The 16,646-nt window shown below is 39.8% G+C and overlaps 1 protein-coding gene across 1 annotated transcript in view; it reads left to right on the top strand.

Moving 5' to 3' along the window:
- PTPN13 (protein tyrosine phosphatase non-receptor type 13) overlaps window positions 1-16,646 on the top strand; it is a gene marked incomplete at its 5' end in the record, with an annotated part of 102,655 nt that overhangs the window by 70,024 nt on the left and 15,985 nt on the right. Inside the window, 14 exons of the mRNA XM_082315064.1 lie at window positions 1,560-1,616; window positions 2,895-2,987; window positions 4,330-4,437; window positions 5,188-5,319; window positions 5,706-6,172; window positions 7,195-7,338; window positions 9,288-9,381; window positions 10,207-10,292; window positions 11,133-11,295; window positions 12,219-12,433; window positions 12,523-12,621; window positions 14,142-14,503; window positions 14,699-14,873; window positions 16,209-16,367. Of these exons, the coding sequence (XP_082171190.1) occupies window positions 1,560-1,616; window positions 2,895-2,987; window positions 4,330-4,437; window positions 5,188-5,319; window positions 5,706-6,172; window positions 7,195-7,338; window positions 9,288-9,381; window positions 10,207-10,292; window positions 11,133-11,295; window positions 12,219-12,433; window positions 12,523-12,621; window positions 14,142-14,503; window positions 14,699-14,873; window positions 16,209-16,367 (2,354 nt within the window). The remainder of the gene's footprint in view (window positions 1-1,559; window positions 1,617-2,894; window positions 2,988-4,329; window positions 4,438-5,187; window positions 5,320-5,705; window positions 6,173-7,194; window positions 7,339-9,287; window positions 9,382-10,206; window positions 10,293-11,132; window positions 11,296-12,218; window positions 12,434-12,522; window positions 12,622-14,141; window positions 14,504-14,698; window positions 14,874-16,208; window positions 16,368-16,646) is intronic.

Raw genomic sequence — 16,646 nt, 5'->3', positions numbered from 1 at the left:
CTATTTGTCAAGCTTGAGCTTTTTTAGTGTTTTCTGTGGAATAGGTGCAGAGAGTCATTTTCGGAAGTTGACTCAGTTTGGCGTAAGCTGGCTATTGGCTAGTACCTCTGAGCAGTGACTGCACAGTTCTTTTTTGGTTTGGTCTCATTTGCATATAATAAATTAGGTACAATTTTTTTTTCAGTGCATTGGGTGTTTCACAAAAACACTCTTGTAATGAGCTAAGCCAGGCATACTTACTCCATTTTCTTGGCAAGGATTGGATTGCACACAAATAGTCTTAGTAGGCAGTAAAAATACAGAGTTCACATTAAAAAAAAAATACTCAGAGCAGCTAAATAGACTTAAACTCACACACAGAGTTATTGTACATTAATTTTTAATATCTCTGTGTCATCAGTTTCTGGTTATAGGAGGTTCCCTGTTATAATAATAGAAACTGCAATGACTGAAACATTTGCAGCCTTAGCTTGCTTTTGTTGCTTTGCTTTTTCTTAATATTAAAATGTTGATTAGTTACAGAACATCAGAAAAAGTGGAAGAAGGTTAAGTTTATGGGGGTCAGTATAAACAAACTCACCAAAAAACCCGAACGAAAAAACCAAAAGAGTGTGTGACATACAAATGCTTTACCGCATCTGTCTCCGCTGCCCTTGAAACCAGGAGTGACTTGGGAGCCATGCTTTTTCAGTACCGAGAGCATAAGCTACTGAAGAGGGAGATGAGGCATGCAGTTTCTGTAGTGACTGGTTGCAGCCATTTATCCTATGCTTTTAGCTTTACAATTAGTGTTATCATGTGCTTAGCCATAATATTCTGGGCAGCACTTCTGATAAAGATCTTAGCTACATGTCAGAATGTCCTGCTGAATCACATTACTTGTGCTGGGGGACACACGTTCTTCGCATGATGAAACTCATCAGCTGAAACTTTCGGGTTCAGAGGTTTGGAAAATGCCAGGACTGCTTTCCTAAGAAGCTTGAATTATCTTACCCCATTTACTTTCATAACTTAGTACATTTATTATTTTATCCTCTTTAAAGTATGGCCATATTTGCTTGGCATTGATCATTCCAAAGTAAATATCATTCTATATGCAAACCAATTTAAATAGAAATACTTGGTTCAAATTGCATGTTACTGCAGCAACTTATTTGTTGCTGTATAAAATCTTACAAGACTTGTGTTGGTTTATTAGGTTAGGCCTAGTCATCCAATCCTGTTAGAAAATTTAGTCTTTGACTTGGTTTCTTAAAGATCCGTTAATTCTATCTGAAGTTAACAGTGGTTGTAAACGCCAAACCTCTGTCCTTTCTTTAATTCTTTGCCTTTGCATGAGCTACCATCTACCTGAACCTTGAACTACAACCACAGTACATGCGTAATTTGGATTTGCTAATCCAAAACTACTTTCATGTTTATTCATTTTTAAAATAAGTGAGTAATCTGATATTGCGAATGAGCTCATGTGTACTCTTTAAAGTCTGGAATACTTCTTGGTAGCTTTTATGTTAAAAAAGAATTGATAACAATGTCTAATATTTCCTTTCACGTCACAGGTGTTAGCATGAATACTTCGGGAAGTCTTCCATCATCGACACTGTTAAAAGAGAGCGGTAAGTTGATAAATAATATGCTCGTAGAATCAATTCAGTCGGTTTGTGAAGCACTTGTCAAGTGTTTTCGCTGTTCCACGTGTCCTGTTTCTTCGCTATTCTTAAATCAAATACCTCTCCCAGTTAATTGGATAGGACCTTTTCCTAAATACAACTCCTAATATTTCTTTTGGATTGCTTTTTGGGGGAGATTTTGACATCTGTGTGTAGTATTTTTCAAATATGAATAGTGTCTATTTAGTTTGAGACTTCAAGAGTGCCATAACATACCATGCTCTTGGAAGCTCATTTCCCTTACTTGTGAGGTTAATGGTTCTGTAGAGCCCAAGACTTTTTTTTAGTTCTTTTACTCTTCAGGTTTGACTTGGTTTTGTGGGAGAAAAACTCCTTCTCCAGATGGTGCAGTCTGTCACACTCTCTTGCACCACTGTTTTCTGCTTGTACCAGTGTGTAGAGCTCAGTAGGTTTCTGCCATTGTGGAACTGCTTTTTGCACTTACGGCAAAAGTATGCCAGGAATGCCAGACCAAATGAGTTTTATCTTCCCCAGGTAGCAAATTCATGAATTCAGACTTACAATATGTTGGAATTTCCTGAAGTTTCAGGAGATAGTTGTTTTTTTTTTTTTTTCCCCCCCCAAATCATGTTCCTTCTGTCTCTTAAGTGCCTGTGTCTACTTCAGCCTGTTGGGAACACTCAGTAGTCACATAAATCTATTGTGAGGGTGTTCAGATTTTGGAAGAGGCAGAATCAGCAGCCTGTGGAGTTGCAAATGAAGAAACAAATTTAAACAAGACAGGTTTTAGTAGGTGTTTCTAATGTTGGTTGTTTTTTAATGAAGGACCACCATTAAGAGAACTCACTGAGTAACCTTTTAATAACTTCTTATTATAAGCCTCAGTTTCACTTTTACCAGTGTGCTTATGTCCTGCCTACCTGAGCAGGGCACATAAACACAGATCTAAATATTTTGCTGAACTGAGACTAATAAATTTGGAGATTCTAGGGCTCAGTTGTGTTGTGATTCCAAGAGACTATGCTAGGTGCTTTTCTTACGAGGAATAAAAGATTTTAACTGCTGAAGATGGGAGTGAGTTATAACGGTGGTGGGTTTTTTTTTTATTTGGACATGGTTTGGAAGATGAAAGGTGGACCCACTACTTCAGAATAGCTTTTCAGGTTATTAGAGAAGTAATCTTTTTTAATGGAATGGAGCTTCGACGCAAACCTGAAGGGAAGCATTGAGGTAGTGTCTGATCATGAAATGTTGGCTTTTCAGTTGACTCTCTGCAAAGAACGCAGAACAGAGTTGCCTCACCAGAAAGAGAGATCACTTTGGTGAACTTGAAAAAGGATGAAAAATTGGGCTTAGGTAAGTGACTTTAAAATTGTTCTTGTCATGTGTGTTCCTAGAAGCCAAAAACAAAACAAATTTTTCTGGTCTGTATTTAAGTATTTATTGTAGGACTGAGGAAAGCAGTGCAGACAGTAGCTGGATTTCGCAAGCAATTAAGATGCTGAAGCCTGGACTTACTTGATAGTGCCTGCTACTGATTTGTTGAGTGATGTTAAGCAAGTCTCTTTCTCAGTTTTCCCATATTGTAAGTGTAGGATAATATTTATATTGTGAACTAGTTGTCCTAAAAGTTGGCCTTTAAAGTTTATTTCTGCGTTCAGGTACAAGATTTTTGTCTATGTGGACACCTCACAGCTGTGACAGCTTGAAGGCTTTAAACAAAAGAAAGACATTATAAAGCCATTATGAGCTAATTGTGGAGTGTTTTTCTTACTCTCTTAATGTCATCAGATGGAACACTAATTTGAGGTTTAAGGAGCCTGGAAGACGAGATATTTGCATTCCATTCCTTCTTCTACCACTGAGTTTTTTCATAAACCCACATAATTTTTCCCTGTATGAGTAATGAATAATTTGGTGTCAGTATTGTGCTTTAGGGAGGCTCTCTAAAGTGTCCTTAAGGACATTGTTCTGTCTGTCATTCAAAATAGGACTGTTGCGTAAATTTGAAGAAGAGAAAAAGCCTATAAGACAATAATATTTAGTGTTTACCCTGCGCAGTAACTTAAGAGTTGACCAAAAAGGAAAGAAATTAATATGAAATGTACCATTTCTTGTCCTTCTTCCCGGTGGAATCTGTGGTACTTTGCTGTTTTAGCTACAATAGAGAAGACCTGATATCCTCTCTTTTCTTTTTTTTTTTCAACTTGAACATCCTTCCCAGGTTTACCCGGTAGAATTAGCAGAAATAGATTAGAAGCCTCAAAAGAAAACAGGGAGTTGAAAAACTCTGTTCTTAAGACCAGGGTGAAACATTTAGGTGAAGCATCTAACAACGGAGAAACCCAGAAATTTTTAAGTTAGAGGAAAATACATTTCATCTGATCAGCAAATGTACATTTAATGTCATCTGTTTGTGCATGCGTGTTTCTCTCGCCACAGTTGTCTTCTGTAGCCTTTGCTGGAGTTTTCTGGGAAGGCAGCTAGACAAAGTCTGAATCGCTTGCTCAACAACAGAGAATGCAATAAAGCTTATTCAAAAAAGCTTTACCATTTACTCTCATGTCAACTTCTTTGAGATGTATAATTTGGTTTACTTTACAAATGACTAAGTTTTTGTCTGTTCTGAAATACAGACTTATGTTAAGTTACACTGTGATCAGTGACATTTTTGCCTGCTTTGGGCCTTTTTTAATAGGCTTTGAAATAGTCGGTGGAGAGAAGACGGGAAAACTTGATCTGGGAATTTTTATTCATTCAGTTATTCCTGGAGGGCCAGCTGATTTGGAAGGATCTCTCAAACCAGGTGAATAGTGTAAATAAGAGGAGGTGTATACATGAAACAAAAGGCCAAACACATATGTAGTACCATTTCTATCTGTGGCTGCGGGTGTCAGTCCCTTGCAAATGCTGAGCTTCAGTTACCTTCTGGATAATTTCTGAAAACTGGTAATACTTCTCTGTTAAACTATAAGAAAACAAAAATAATTTGAATTGAAGTAAAAATTATAAAGCTTGAAGTAGCAGAAAATCAAAGTTATGTATAAAGATAAGGGCTTTATTTGCTATTGTCTCCCTATAGATGCTTTGTAATTTCAGTTTTTTAAAACTCCAAATCCATACTTTGATTTTGGAAAAAGTGATTGTAACCATATGGCTACTATAGCAGGGCGGGGAGAAGATTAATTTTAGTTAACATCTGCTTTTTTTTTCTTTTCATTTTAGTCTGTGCCTTGAACTGAACTGCATATTGCTTATTTCACTTCTTGATTTTTGCTTTTGCATCCATTTTTCTTACAGCAGAAGAGAAGGTAGAAATGATAATATGGAAAAGTTTGGCAGGTTTAAAAAGAGGAAATATTCATAACCAGTTCTTGTGGCTTGTTTTGGTTTGGGGGTTTTTTCGTGATTAGGATTCCCTATTCCAGCATCACTTGAATTTGAGCAATTTTTAATCCATGCATTGTCTAGAGATTTTCAGACCTGTACTCTACATTCTCACTGATGGATAAAAATGCAGATGTTAGATTGTATCTGAACAAATCCTTTTGTGCAGGACACCGACTAATATCCATAAACAGCACAAGTTTAGAAGGTGTCAGCCACCATGCAGCATTAGAAATTTTGGAGAATGCACCTGAAGACGTGACGCTTGTTATCTCTCAGCCCAAGGACAAGCTATCCAAAGGTACGGAGAGAAATATTCCTTATTATTACAGAGTTGTTCTTTGAGTTTGAGCACTCTGCCTTCTCTGATGCTTTTTGTAAAGTACTTTCTGTGTTTCTTTAAAATTATGAATCTAATCAACTGAGATAGCTGTAAAACATCACCCTAACTGCAGTCACTTCTGTAAGTAACCCCAGCTAGTATATGCTTGAAATTGTGCTCTGAGATTGAACGAAGAAGTGTGTTACGGTAACATTTGGTGAGGACACGCTGGTTGCATCGTAAACAGAAAATGTTCTGCATATGAATGGGTAAAACCTTATGTGGTTGTAAGCTGAGAAATTTGTGTCATGTTGCAGATAAGATGTTACGAGCTACTGATAACTGTCTTGTCTCCTGGTTTTCAGCATCGTCTAATGCTGCACACATCAGTAATGGAACCAGGGGTTATTTAAGGAGGCCATCGTCGGTGCAGGACAATGAGGCAGAGTCCTCATCGGAAGAACACGACCGGTCTCGTGGTCACCAGAGGCCTGTTTCGGGGAGTTTGTCTGGTTTGTCGGGAGGCAAGCGGGATGGAAGCGTGAGCTCCCAGGATTCCAGAACTGAGAGTGCCAGCCTGTCTCAGAGCCAGACAGCCAGCTTCTTTGTCAAACGTGCAAGTGGTAGAGCCCAGCAGGATCCTCAGCATTACAGTGATTCCCAGTCTGGGCTTTCTAAAATGAACGAGAAGAGAAGATCCTTGTCTGACAGCACTCGAGCAAAAAATAAAAGGCCTGGGGTAGTGGAGTCTGTGGAATATTCTGACCGAGGGGATTCTGACATGGATGAAGCAACTTATTCCAGCAGTCAGGAGCAACAGCCAGCTAAAAAGGCATAGTGTATTTCATATGAATATTTCCCATCAGTATAATAATGGTAGTGAAATAGCTGACTGTGGGTGTGAATAAGGTGAAAGGATGTGGGGGAAGGACAGCCTAGCCTGCAGCTTATCCTTCTAATGGCAAATGCTAATAGCTAATTTCTAATACTTTGGTGATTTTGTTCAAAATAAATGGAGAAAATCACTCCTGTAACTTGAAACAACTTCCCAACTTTCCAATGTCACGAGATGGGCAGGTCTTACTAGAGGCAGATTGTGCTTTGGGATGAACATATGGTGCACTTGTTGATTCTGTAGAAAACCTCTTTCAATTCTATGTGTTTGTCCAATATGATCATAGTCTAGTGACTACCTCTAGAGGTAAGTTTATTCACCTGGCAGATTAAGTTTTTCCTAGATTAAAGTAGGAGTGATGCATCTGGAATGGGTAGCAGCAGAACTCATTGTCTTTGAGACAGAACAGAGCAGCAGAACTCATTGGACTGATCTAATCCATGGAAAACTGCTCTTGTGTAATGAAGTTCAGCAGCGAGCCACGCTCTGAACAGAGGCAGCTTGCTGCTTCACCTTTCCGAAAGTACACAATGGCAAGTACTGCAAATTAATTCCTAACTTGCAGTGATTGCTCTTTTCAGCTGATGGAGGTTATTCAGTCGAGCTGTGGTAGCTCCTGCAAATTAATCCAACAGACCCTAGGCTGCTGTAATACTGAAGTACTATAGTGTTCTGTCACCAACTCACTTTGACAATAAAGACTCGGCTGCTGAAAGCTGAGCATATTTCTGTGCTAAACCTGTTCAATGGCAGCAATGGAAGAGTTAAAGCAATGTGCCTTATGAGTCTTACTAATTGGTACTTTGCTGTGTGGACTCCTTTTGACTGCATCTGACTCAAAACCACACCCTTTAGGGTCTTAACTGTAAACTTCTGTTCTAATGGCAAATATTTCTCTGTTTTTGTTTTGTTTGTTTCTTTTTCTTTTCTTTTTTTTTTTTTTTTTTTTTTAAATAAAGGAATCTTCCTCAGCGAGTACAGCAAACAAAATGAATTCTAAAAAGGTTACTGCAACACTTCTTAAACCTGGAGATATCTTTGAGGTTGAACTAGCCAAAAAAGATAACGGCTTGGGAATAAGTGTCACGGTACTGTTTGACAAGGTTTTTAGATGTTTTCTCTTTTTCTCTACTCCCAGCAACCCATTAAATTGCTAAATTACAAGGAAGCAAAATGTTTTCTGGAGTCACTGTTAAGTATATAATTTTACTGATGTGTGATTTATCTTACCAAAGCTGAAAAGTAATACTATTTTATATACCTTGTCTTGTCATCTACCCTTTAAGTAACTCTTGTTTGTTGTCTTATGGTGGAGCCCCAAAGCCCTAATAGAATCTTATCACAGACGCTGCTTTGTGAGTACAAAAAGCAAGATGGTCTTTGTCCCTTGCTACCTAATAATGTGGCAGATTTACAAGGGAGAGAAATAAGACCTTCCCTGACTGGCATCGCAGGCAGCGGAAGCGGTAGTGTTACTTAAGAGTGTCTATGCACGTCCACATACATATACCATGTTCAGTGTTCTCCCTCTACTGGATAAAAGGCAGAAAGCAAAACACTACTTACATCCAAATAAGACCTGGCTGACGCTGCTTTCTTGCAGTATGACACAAAAATGTATTTTTAATGGACTAATTTCTCTTCAGGCTATAAAATTTTGAAGGTAGTTTACGTTTAGGGCCTGCCATGGTGCAGAGTGGCACTTTAGGGAAGAATAGAATGGGTCACACACATTTTTCACTGCTCCTGTTCTTGTATTGTGTTCAAAAATACATTTTGATATTTTAATATTCAAATATTATCTCTGGTTGATTGATTGCTGGACTGTAGGGTAATTTGGAAAAGTTGCTTAAATTATAACAATAGAGAGCAGTTATTAGCTGTAGTTCAAAACTGGTGGCTTTCACTGGCTGTTTATACCTAAAACTAAGTTGGGCTTTTCCCAAATGTGGCAATACGAATAGGCATGTAGGTGGAGTGTCAATTCGCAAGCCTAGCACTGTTTTCATATATATGGCTAGTATTGTAAGAGGAGCAGAATGGAATTCTATTATTTTAGCATCCCAGTCTATTCAAAGTCATATTGCTTTGTCAAGCTTATAACTTGGGACAGCTGGAGGAACAAAGGTTCAACGGGAGTTCGTTATTGAATAACATCAAGCCTGCTGTATGCATGCATTGGCTTTGTAGAAAACGTTAGAAGATGCCAACTGATGCAGAGATTTCCCTTAAAGGATGACCAAGTGGTATCTTCGTTGACCTTTCCTTTTTCAGCCTCCATTCTGCCCCTTGCATTGCTATCCTGTACAGTGGTGGAAGGAAGAGGTGTACAATTAGCTCTGTGTTATAAGTTTTCACATGTAATACTGTGTGCTTTGGGAGTGAATGTTAATACACTGTTGGTCTCCCTCTGCCCTCCAAGTTTGTGGAGAAGCACTGATAATGCAGCAGTGAGCCAGAATCATAAAATGGTTTGGGTTGGAAGGGACCTTTAAAGATCATCTAGTCCAGCCCCCCCTGCAACGAGCAGAAAGGCTAGGGCCCTCCAAAAACAATGCCATTTGAGCTTGAGCAGATTTTTTTAGCGTAGACCTTCACGTTTCTATGAGCTGAGAGAAAGCAGCGCTCCTTAGTTTCCTGTTACATCAGAGAGGGTGTATTGGAGTAGGACACTGCATGGGCATGCATCTTCTGCTTTGGCATGCTGTGCTCTCACACATCTCTGAGCTTTGATATGCATGCAAGCATGTAAAGTCCAGCATAATGCAGACGTGTTTCTGCTGAAGGACATTTATTTGTTTTGGGTGGATTTGCATTGTGATGCAATGTGTTTTTACAATTTTCCCACCCCAACTTCATTCATAATAAATTGCATGACTGTGAAAACATGGTTTGCGTAACATTTTGGTTTTGATAGTTTGGCTGTTCTTTTTATATGCCAGTAGCCCAAGCGCTTCCTGAGTACAGATTTCCTTGTGTTACACTGTGTTTAATTACTAAGCATTCTATCTGCAAAAAAGACTAACAAATCCTATTTTTGCTTTCCATTTAGGGCGGTGTAAATACTAGCATAAGGCATGGTGGTATTTATGTGAAAGCGATTATTCCTAAGGGAGCAGCTGAAGCAGATGGCAGAATAGAAAAAGGTAGTATTTCAGTTCTTCCAGTTGGGATTCTTAGTGTGAAAAAAGGGCAGATAACTGTCTGTGGTGGACTTGACGATACACTGTGGCCTAGAAGCTAGGAACTCTGCCTCCTTTCATTGTACCTTTTTCACTGGGAAGGAGAGCTGTTTTTCCAAGCTACTGCATTTGCAGTTGTCATTTTAAATATTGCCTTGATAGCTAATTCTGCAGGTGAAGATTAAAAAAAAGTGTAGAACAACTGCAGAACCAACAGAAAACTGGTGAGACTGTGGAGGGGAAAAATAAGAGATAGGCTGCAGGATTTTTTTTTTTTTTTTTTTTCCCCCTAATGCAGCCTGTATTAATGGAGAACACTTCTCTGGTCCGAGCCATGGAGAGAGAGGGCTTTGTCTTATTTGTGGCCTTCTTGCTTCGCATGCTGGGCAACTCAATACAGAAAATCACTGTTATTGTTACGGCTTTTCTTGTTTGTAAGCCAGGCCACATTCTTTACTGAAGTGAGAATTCCCACTGTAGACTAAGATTTGTTTTTAATAAAGAGTCTTACTTTGTGGCAGGCTATCATTCTGATGGTTAACACTAGTTTTGACGTGGGGTTATCCCATAGAATCATAGAATCATTTAGGTTGGAAGAGACCTTTAAGATCATTGAGTCCAACTGTGTAGTTTAGTTGCAAAGTTCTCTTCTTGACTCAGTGTGGAGGGGAGGGAGAATATACTTCAATAACTGTCCTTCTTAGCTGAGACTTAAAGTTTCTGTGTGTCATATACGTTTTATACATGTTCTGCCTACTTTTTGTTAAATCAGTAATCAATCATTTGTAGGTGACCGTGTGCTCTCTGTCAATGGGATCAGTTTGGAAGGCGCTACCCATAAGCAAGCTGTTGAAATGCTGAGAAACACTGGGCAGGTAAGCGGTTGCTGGTTCTGCTCCTATCTGTAGTAAACCAGATCTTCATGAGTGAAAAGAGGTAAAGGAACCTGAAGACTAGAATTCTCCCCGGTGTCCTGGTTGCTTTAGCTGTGCTTTCTTAGACTCCTTGGCTTCCTGGGCCTTGAGTCTTGCTGCCCACCCTAGTGAAATTCTGGCTCTGTGTGCAGGTGAGAGGTCTGCATGGAATTGGTTTCTCCTTGTCCTGGGGCTTCATAGGAAGGAAGCTCAGGTGCATGGGTTGGAAAGCCTGAATCTGAACCACTGAGGAGACAAAGGCCTCCATATATGCAGCTGTGTTTGCGTGCTGTGTCGGTAGCTTTACCTGAGTCTTGGCCTTTTTGGATAGGGCTTGATTCTGTCAGTGGTGTCTCCTCATTTCAAAGTCCTGTTTATGGCAGATGCTTCATATCTGGAAGTATATGCACACCTGAAAAGAGCCAGTGAACGTACACATGCAGAGCTGCTAAGGACTACTATTTGTGCTCACTTTATAAAATGCTTTTAACTCTTCCCTGAGTGCATGTGAAAATGACACTGTCTTTGACACTTCTTAACCCCCTCACAGCCTTATTGGAAGAAAACCCTGTCTTACTCTGTGTTGGCAAGTATCTTGCAAGTCCATTGGTGTATGTTGGAGGTTGTCACGTACAGCCCTTAAAATAAGGAACAAATGGAGGATGTATGGGGAAGGAGGTGTCTATAAAGTTTTCTGCTGTAAAACTTAGGACCCTGACAAGTTAGACAGAAACATGTACTCTAGACTGTGCTATCTCTGCGGCGGTTGCCAGTTAACTGGATAATGTTTCATCTCTTCAGGTGGTGCATCTGCTGTTGGAAAAAGGTCAGCTTTCAGTGGCCAAGGTTCATGCTCCAGTAACACCACAATGCACATCTCCAGATCAGGCGGGACAATGTGAGCCACAGGAGAAACCAGCGACAAAAACTACAAATGCCAAAGATTACAGCTTTGTCACTGCAGGTCAGGTCACATAGGACAATTGTTTGAACTTTCAAAGCATCCTTTAATTTTTATAATATTTTTCTTCAACTCTTCTGTAGAATAGAAAGACAGACAGGAGAAAGCTGGTAGGAATCTATACCGAGCCCCTGCACATAATGCAGTCTCTTCCTTTTTGTGCTGTTGCGTTTGTTTTTAAGGATTCTTTCACATCTTGGTGACTTTGTTTAGTTACTATTAACTGTTTGCTCTGTGTTCCTTGTTGTTTCCCAATTTCACCAGCCTTGCAGGCCAGGGCTATAGCAAGGTTGGAGTAAAAGGGGTGCTGCTATCTCTGGTGCTGCTAAGGAGTGCCAAGGGGAGGTTAAGATACTCATATATAAATGAGAGCTTCTGTAGGTCTTGCTGTTCCTGTCTAAGTGAGAGAAGACATCAAGAGCTGGTTGAAGAGAGAAGAGGGATTTGTGTAGCTGACTAGAGGTTGGCATATTTCAGCTTCTCTTGCTGGACACCTGTGAAAGTGGAGGGAAGCCTACCCAGATGGGGAAACCGCTGCAGATACCTTTTGGTCTTCCTGCATGGGATTTATCCTGTCTGCCAGGAACTCCAGTTGCTGCTTTCACTAATGTCTGATCAGTGTCCAGAAAGGTGGTGTCACTCCGTGGTTTAGTAGGCTCCTTAATGGACTTCCTGAGGAACAGTATTTTGGAGGCACCCTGTCTTTCTGTATAGTGTGGATGTTGTCAGGACAAGCCAGCAGACTGAGAAGTCATGATCAGCTTTTTGTCCTCTTTTTGACCTTTTGGATAACGCTTGTGTTCAGTAAAGTGGAAGAACCCTGTGAGGGGAGAATGCGCATTGTCATGTCTGGGGTAAGAGTGCCAGCCGCTTTTTTTCATGGCCAGTGTGCTGTAGGAAATAATAAATTGATGTTTCTTTTGCAGAGAACACATTTGAGGTAAAGCTGTTGAAGAATAGCTCGGGCCTTGGGTTCAGTTTCTGCCGTGAAGATAACCTCACCCCAGAGCAACTGGGCTCAACTATTGTGAGGGTGAAAAAGCTCTTCCCTGGGCAGCCTGCCGCCGAAAGTGGGCAGATAGAAGTTGGGGACGTCATTCTGAAAGTGAATGGGGCATCGCTAAAGGGTTTATCCCAGCAGGTTTGTATCTTAGTAGTGAAACTTATGCTGTGGTAGTCCTGCAAGTCTTGGGGGTCTGCATCTAATAATGAATCCCACTGTGGCCGTAGGAAGTCATCTCTGCTCTGAGGGGAACATCTCCAGAAGTCTCTCTTCTCCTTTGTCGGCCACCATCTGGTATACTACCAGACATCGATCCTTCTTTGTTGGTAAGGTGTATGGCATATGATTTTTTTTTTTTTTTTTTTTCAAATTGCTATTTGAAGGTTCATTTATTCAGTCTGGTGGGTGGGTTAGTTAAATGCAAGATGCAGATGGAAGGATGGGGAGAGTGCTCACAGAAACGTGGTTGTTATGGTAAATCCCTCAGGAGTATACTAAGCATTTTGTGGAAATGTGAAAAGAGTGCAGGGCTTTAACAATTTTTTTCCTCCATTTTGTGGCTTAAGACATTGGAAAGTGGCTTAATACACTGTTTCTGTGGTGGGGGTTTCTTTGCAGCCCAATGGTTTGAAGTTGATCTCAAATAGAAATTGGATATTTCTGTAACGTATGTGAAGAATATTCTGCGAAACACCAATTTGTCTGGTTTTGATGAATGTAAAACCAGGGAAAAGATTGCCATATTTACTTACTGGAAATTAGAGCTGTCCCAAAGAATGTTTTCAAAATGCTTCAAAAAGTAAATCAAGAGAACAGAAGGACATTTTAGGATACATGGAAGAAGTGGAAATTAAATGTGTTTCAGCAAAAGAGAATGTAGAGGGGAATTTGCCTGAAAAGTAGGCTTTCCATAATACAGGAAAGTGTAAAACTAATGGAGACATGTCTTCAATTTAAGTTATTTTAATATCATTTTCAAACAATAAAAACCACTCAAGTCTGATGACAGAAACTTAAATGTACAAATACAAATTTAAGTGAAGTTAAAATTAGAGTAAGAGATAAGCAACTGAACAAATGAATAATACAAATAAGTAGTCCTGTAATGAACCTGCTTGTAGTATGGAATAACTTTAATAAAACAGCGCATGTACTAAAAGAAGAGAAAAACCAATAAACAAATGAAAATTTTTGTTTGTATTATCACAGATCAGTGTGTTCATGAACACAAGAATTTGGTCATAAAAGCGGAAATGAAGCTCTTAACCTTTGTGTGTCTGCTAGTTGACATCATTCTTGTGAATATATGAGTATTGGCAAAACTGTTCTTCATTCTCATGGGAATTAATAACTTGGCTGAACAGTCTCCATTTGGTGTAAATTACCATCGTTTTTGTAGTTTTTGTAGTCTGTTATGTAGCTTTTTCCTTGAAAGCTTCCATGTTTCCCTCTGTGTGAGATTAGTTTGACTTCCGTTGCACTGTAAGCGTCAGCAATGTGTTCTGGTTGGAAGGGACTTCATGGTAATTGCCTAGATGACTGCTGGGCATAGCTTAAAGGCATCTGTCCTAGGCTCTCCAAGGCTAAAGCCAGGAGTGTATTTGTTTTCCATAGATGAATCTGCAGTTCTTTAGCAGTATATGTTTCAAAGTTTTGCACGCTTTGTCTTGGCCAAGTTGCATTGAACTTGCTGAAACTGTGCTATGATACATTTACACAGTTGAGGCAACATCCAAATAGAAGGAGCCACTGACTAATTGCTTTTGGTGATTTTATGCAGTCTTTGCAACTTCCTTTTATCATCAAAAGTGGAGGTTGATGAATTAAATGTCCTTGCTCTCTGCAGACTCCCATCCATTCACCCCAAGAAGTATTTCCAGATGTCAGCAGAGAAGTTTCTGGTCCATTGACTGGAGAACAAGGTGACAGCTCAGATGAAAATGAAACTACTGATGTGAGCAAGAAAAGGCTAAAATCTCCCTCTAGAAGAGACAGCTACAGTGACAGCAGCAGGAGTGGTGATGAGGAGGTGATAGACTCGCCAGCACAGGTGGGCCTGGGCTGGAGTTCTGCGCTATACCAAACTTCAGATGAAGCTATGACACAGGCACGTAGTCAGTATGAGGCACACGGTGGTCAGGAGGAGGCTGTTCGCACCGTCTTGTATTCTGATCAAGAGGCTCCTAGCAAGTCAGAGCTTGAGGACAGGTATGCTGCTTATAATGATCCTTGTAATATTGCAGAAGGTGTTTACAAAAATAGTTTATTGGACCTAATCATAGAAATAGTTTTTTTGTTTTGCTTTTTAGATCTGCATAAAGTCAATATTGGTCCATATATTCATTTATGGGTGACAGCCACATTGTACAAGCTGATCCTTGTTTTTTGCTTGTTTATCTGTAGTAATCTGCCATTGGATTTGCCATTGATCCCAACCTGTAGAACTGTTCCTGATGTTACCACATCCGCTTTAATAAATGACTGTTATGCTACTCCTGCTTCTGAGCTGACTCCGCACCTGGGAGGAATGGATTCATTACTCAGCCAGTTGGAAAAAAATGCTGAAGAATATGAGCCAGTAATTTACTATTTCCGCCTTTCGGTAGCATAAATGTACCTACTGCTGTGGCCAATTGGAAGTTGTTTTAGCCATGGTATTGGGAGTGACTGGATAGAAGTTAGGCATATTAATTTACAAATGGCAGAGTTGTAGGTTATACTTGCACTAACCTGGGCGTGTGGCTTATAGATGGCACACATACACGTGCCATTTGTAACCAGTGAACTGCAGCTGCTTGTACAAATGTCTGCAGGCATTTTTTGTCCGGGGTCTTGAGGAGTTGATGTATTTCCCTCTGTGAATGCGGGGGCATCCATGTGTACATGGATAGATGTGTATACATCTATTTCATGTGTCAGTTCAGCCTGGAAGACTTGGCATTAAATATTTACCTACCTCTAAACCATGTACTCAGATTAAGCTTAAATGGCAGATATCTTGCTTCTGCCCTGTTAGTTTTCTGTGTGGTTGTTCAGAGATCAGAGGATAAATCAGGGCAGCAGGGACATCAGGAGACCCTGTTCTTTGCTGCGTTTATGTCTATGAATCCCAAAGACTTTCTGCTCTGCTGCAAAACGCAGCATATTTTTGAGACTCTTCTAAGATAGCTTGTTGCCACCCCAGAAATGTGTTTTGCATCAGAAGGGACTTCTGCTTCCATATCCTCACATAATCTATTCACAGATTGAAAAAAATTAAAATTGAGCCTTGATATGTCTCAATTGTGAAGGTCTTTCAGGTTACAAAGCTTATTCTAGCCTATACTCCATTTTTTAGAAGAAACAAACTGTCCTTTTCTTAGTCCCTTCTTCAGAAATTTTTCGCAAACCTTCCTGGTGCTCTGTGAGTTTCTGTGCAAATGAGGCAGATCCGTATCTTTCAAATCAAAATTCATGCAAATTAAAATAGGCAAAACATGTCCATGTGTTCAGTTCCAAGATAAGCTATGGTATTCTATTTCATTGTAGGAAAATACATCATCTACTTTCTTCAGTTGAGTAATTCCTGATGTGTTGTCTTACTTGAAAAATACAGAACCTTTTTTATATATGGCGGCTAGTTGAGGGTAAAATAAAGTGTCAGTTTTGGCATGTACCTTCACAATTTTGTTTAGATCATAGCCCTTTGGCCCAAGGTTAGCTCCGTGCAAAACAGTAGTCCGTCTGGATTCATTAGAGGTGGTTACTCGAAGCAGCTAAGCTGAGCCTGCTAAGACACGTCTTGGTACTGTCCAGGCTTGTGTTCCACTTAAACCAATAGGTAAATCAGTTGTCTATTTCTAACTGCCTCAAATTCAGTAAAGCGTTCAAATTGCTTCTGTTTGTGTTGTAAAGTGCCATTTTCTTCCCCTAGGAAGTAGAGCTCCGAGTCACTATGACAAAGTCAGAAAAGGGTAGTCTGGGTTTTACAGTGACCAAAGGTAACGATAACGTTGGCTGCTACATTCATGACATTGTTCAGGATCCTGCCAAAAGTGATGGGAGACTACGACCTGGAGACCGACTGATAAAAGTAAGAGAATTAATGTTTTCAGATACAGGGATTGCATGAAAAGGACAAGTTTGAGTCAAAAAAAAAACCAAAACAAAACAGTGAACTCTATCGTGGGCCAAAGTAAATGTGGTTAAGGAACAAATGCATGCACCTTCTGGAAGGCATAATTTGATAGCACTTAGACAAAAGAAATACAAGTATGAAAACATGTGAGAAGATTGCTGAAGGGAGTTATGGTATGTCCCACAGCTAGGCAACCACTGTTCATGATGGCAAAAAATGCTTTAAAGATAAAAG

Source organism: Platalea leucorodia (genome assembly GCF_965183815.1).
Source record: "Platalea leucorodia genome assembly, chromosome: 6".
Classification (NCBI taxonomy): Eukaryota; Metazoa; Chordata; class Aves; order Pelecaniformes; family Threskiornithidae; genus Platalea; species Platalea leucorodia.
The sequence above is the reverse complement of the archived record's forward strand: the minus strand, read 5'-3'. Positions and strand labels throughout refer to the sequence as shown.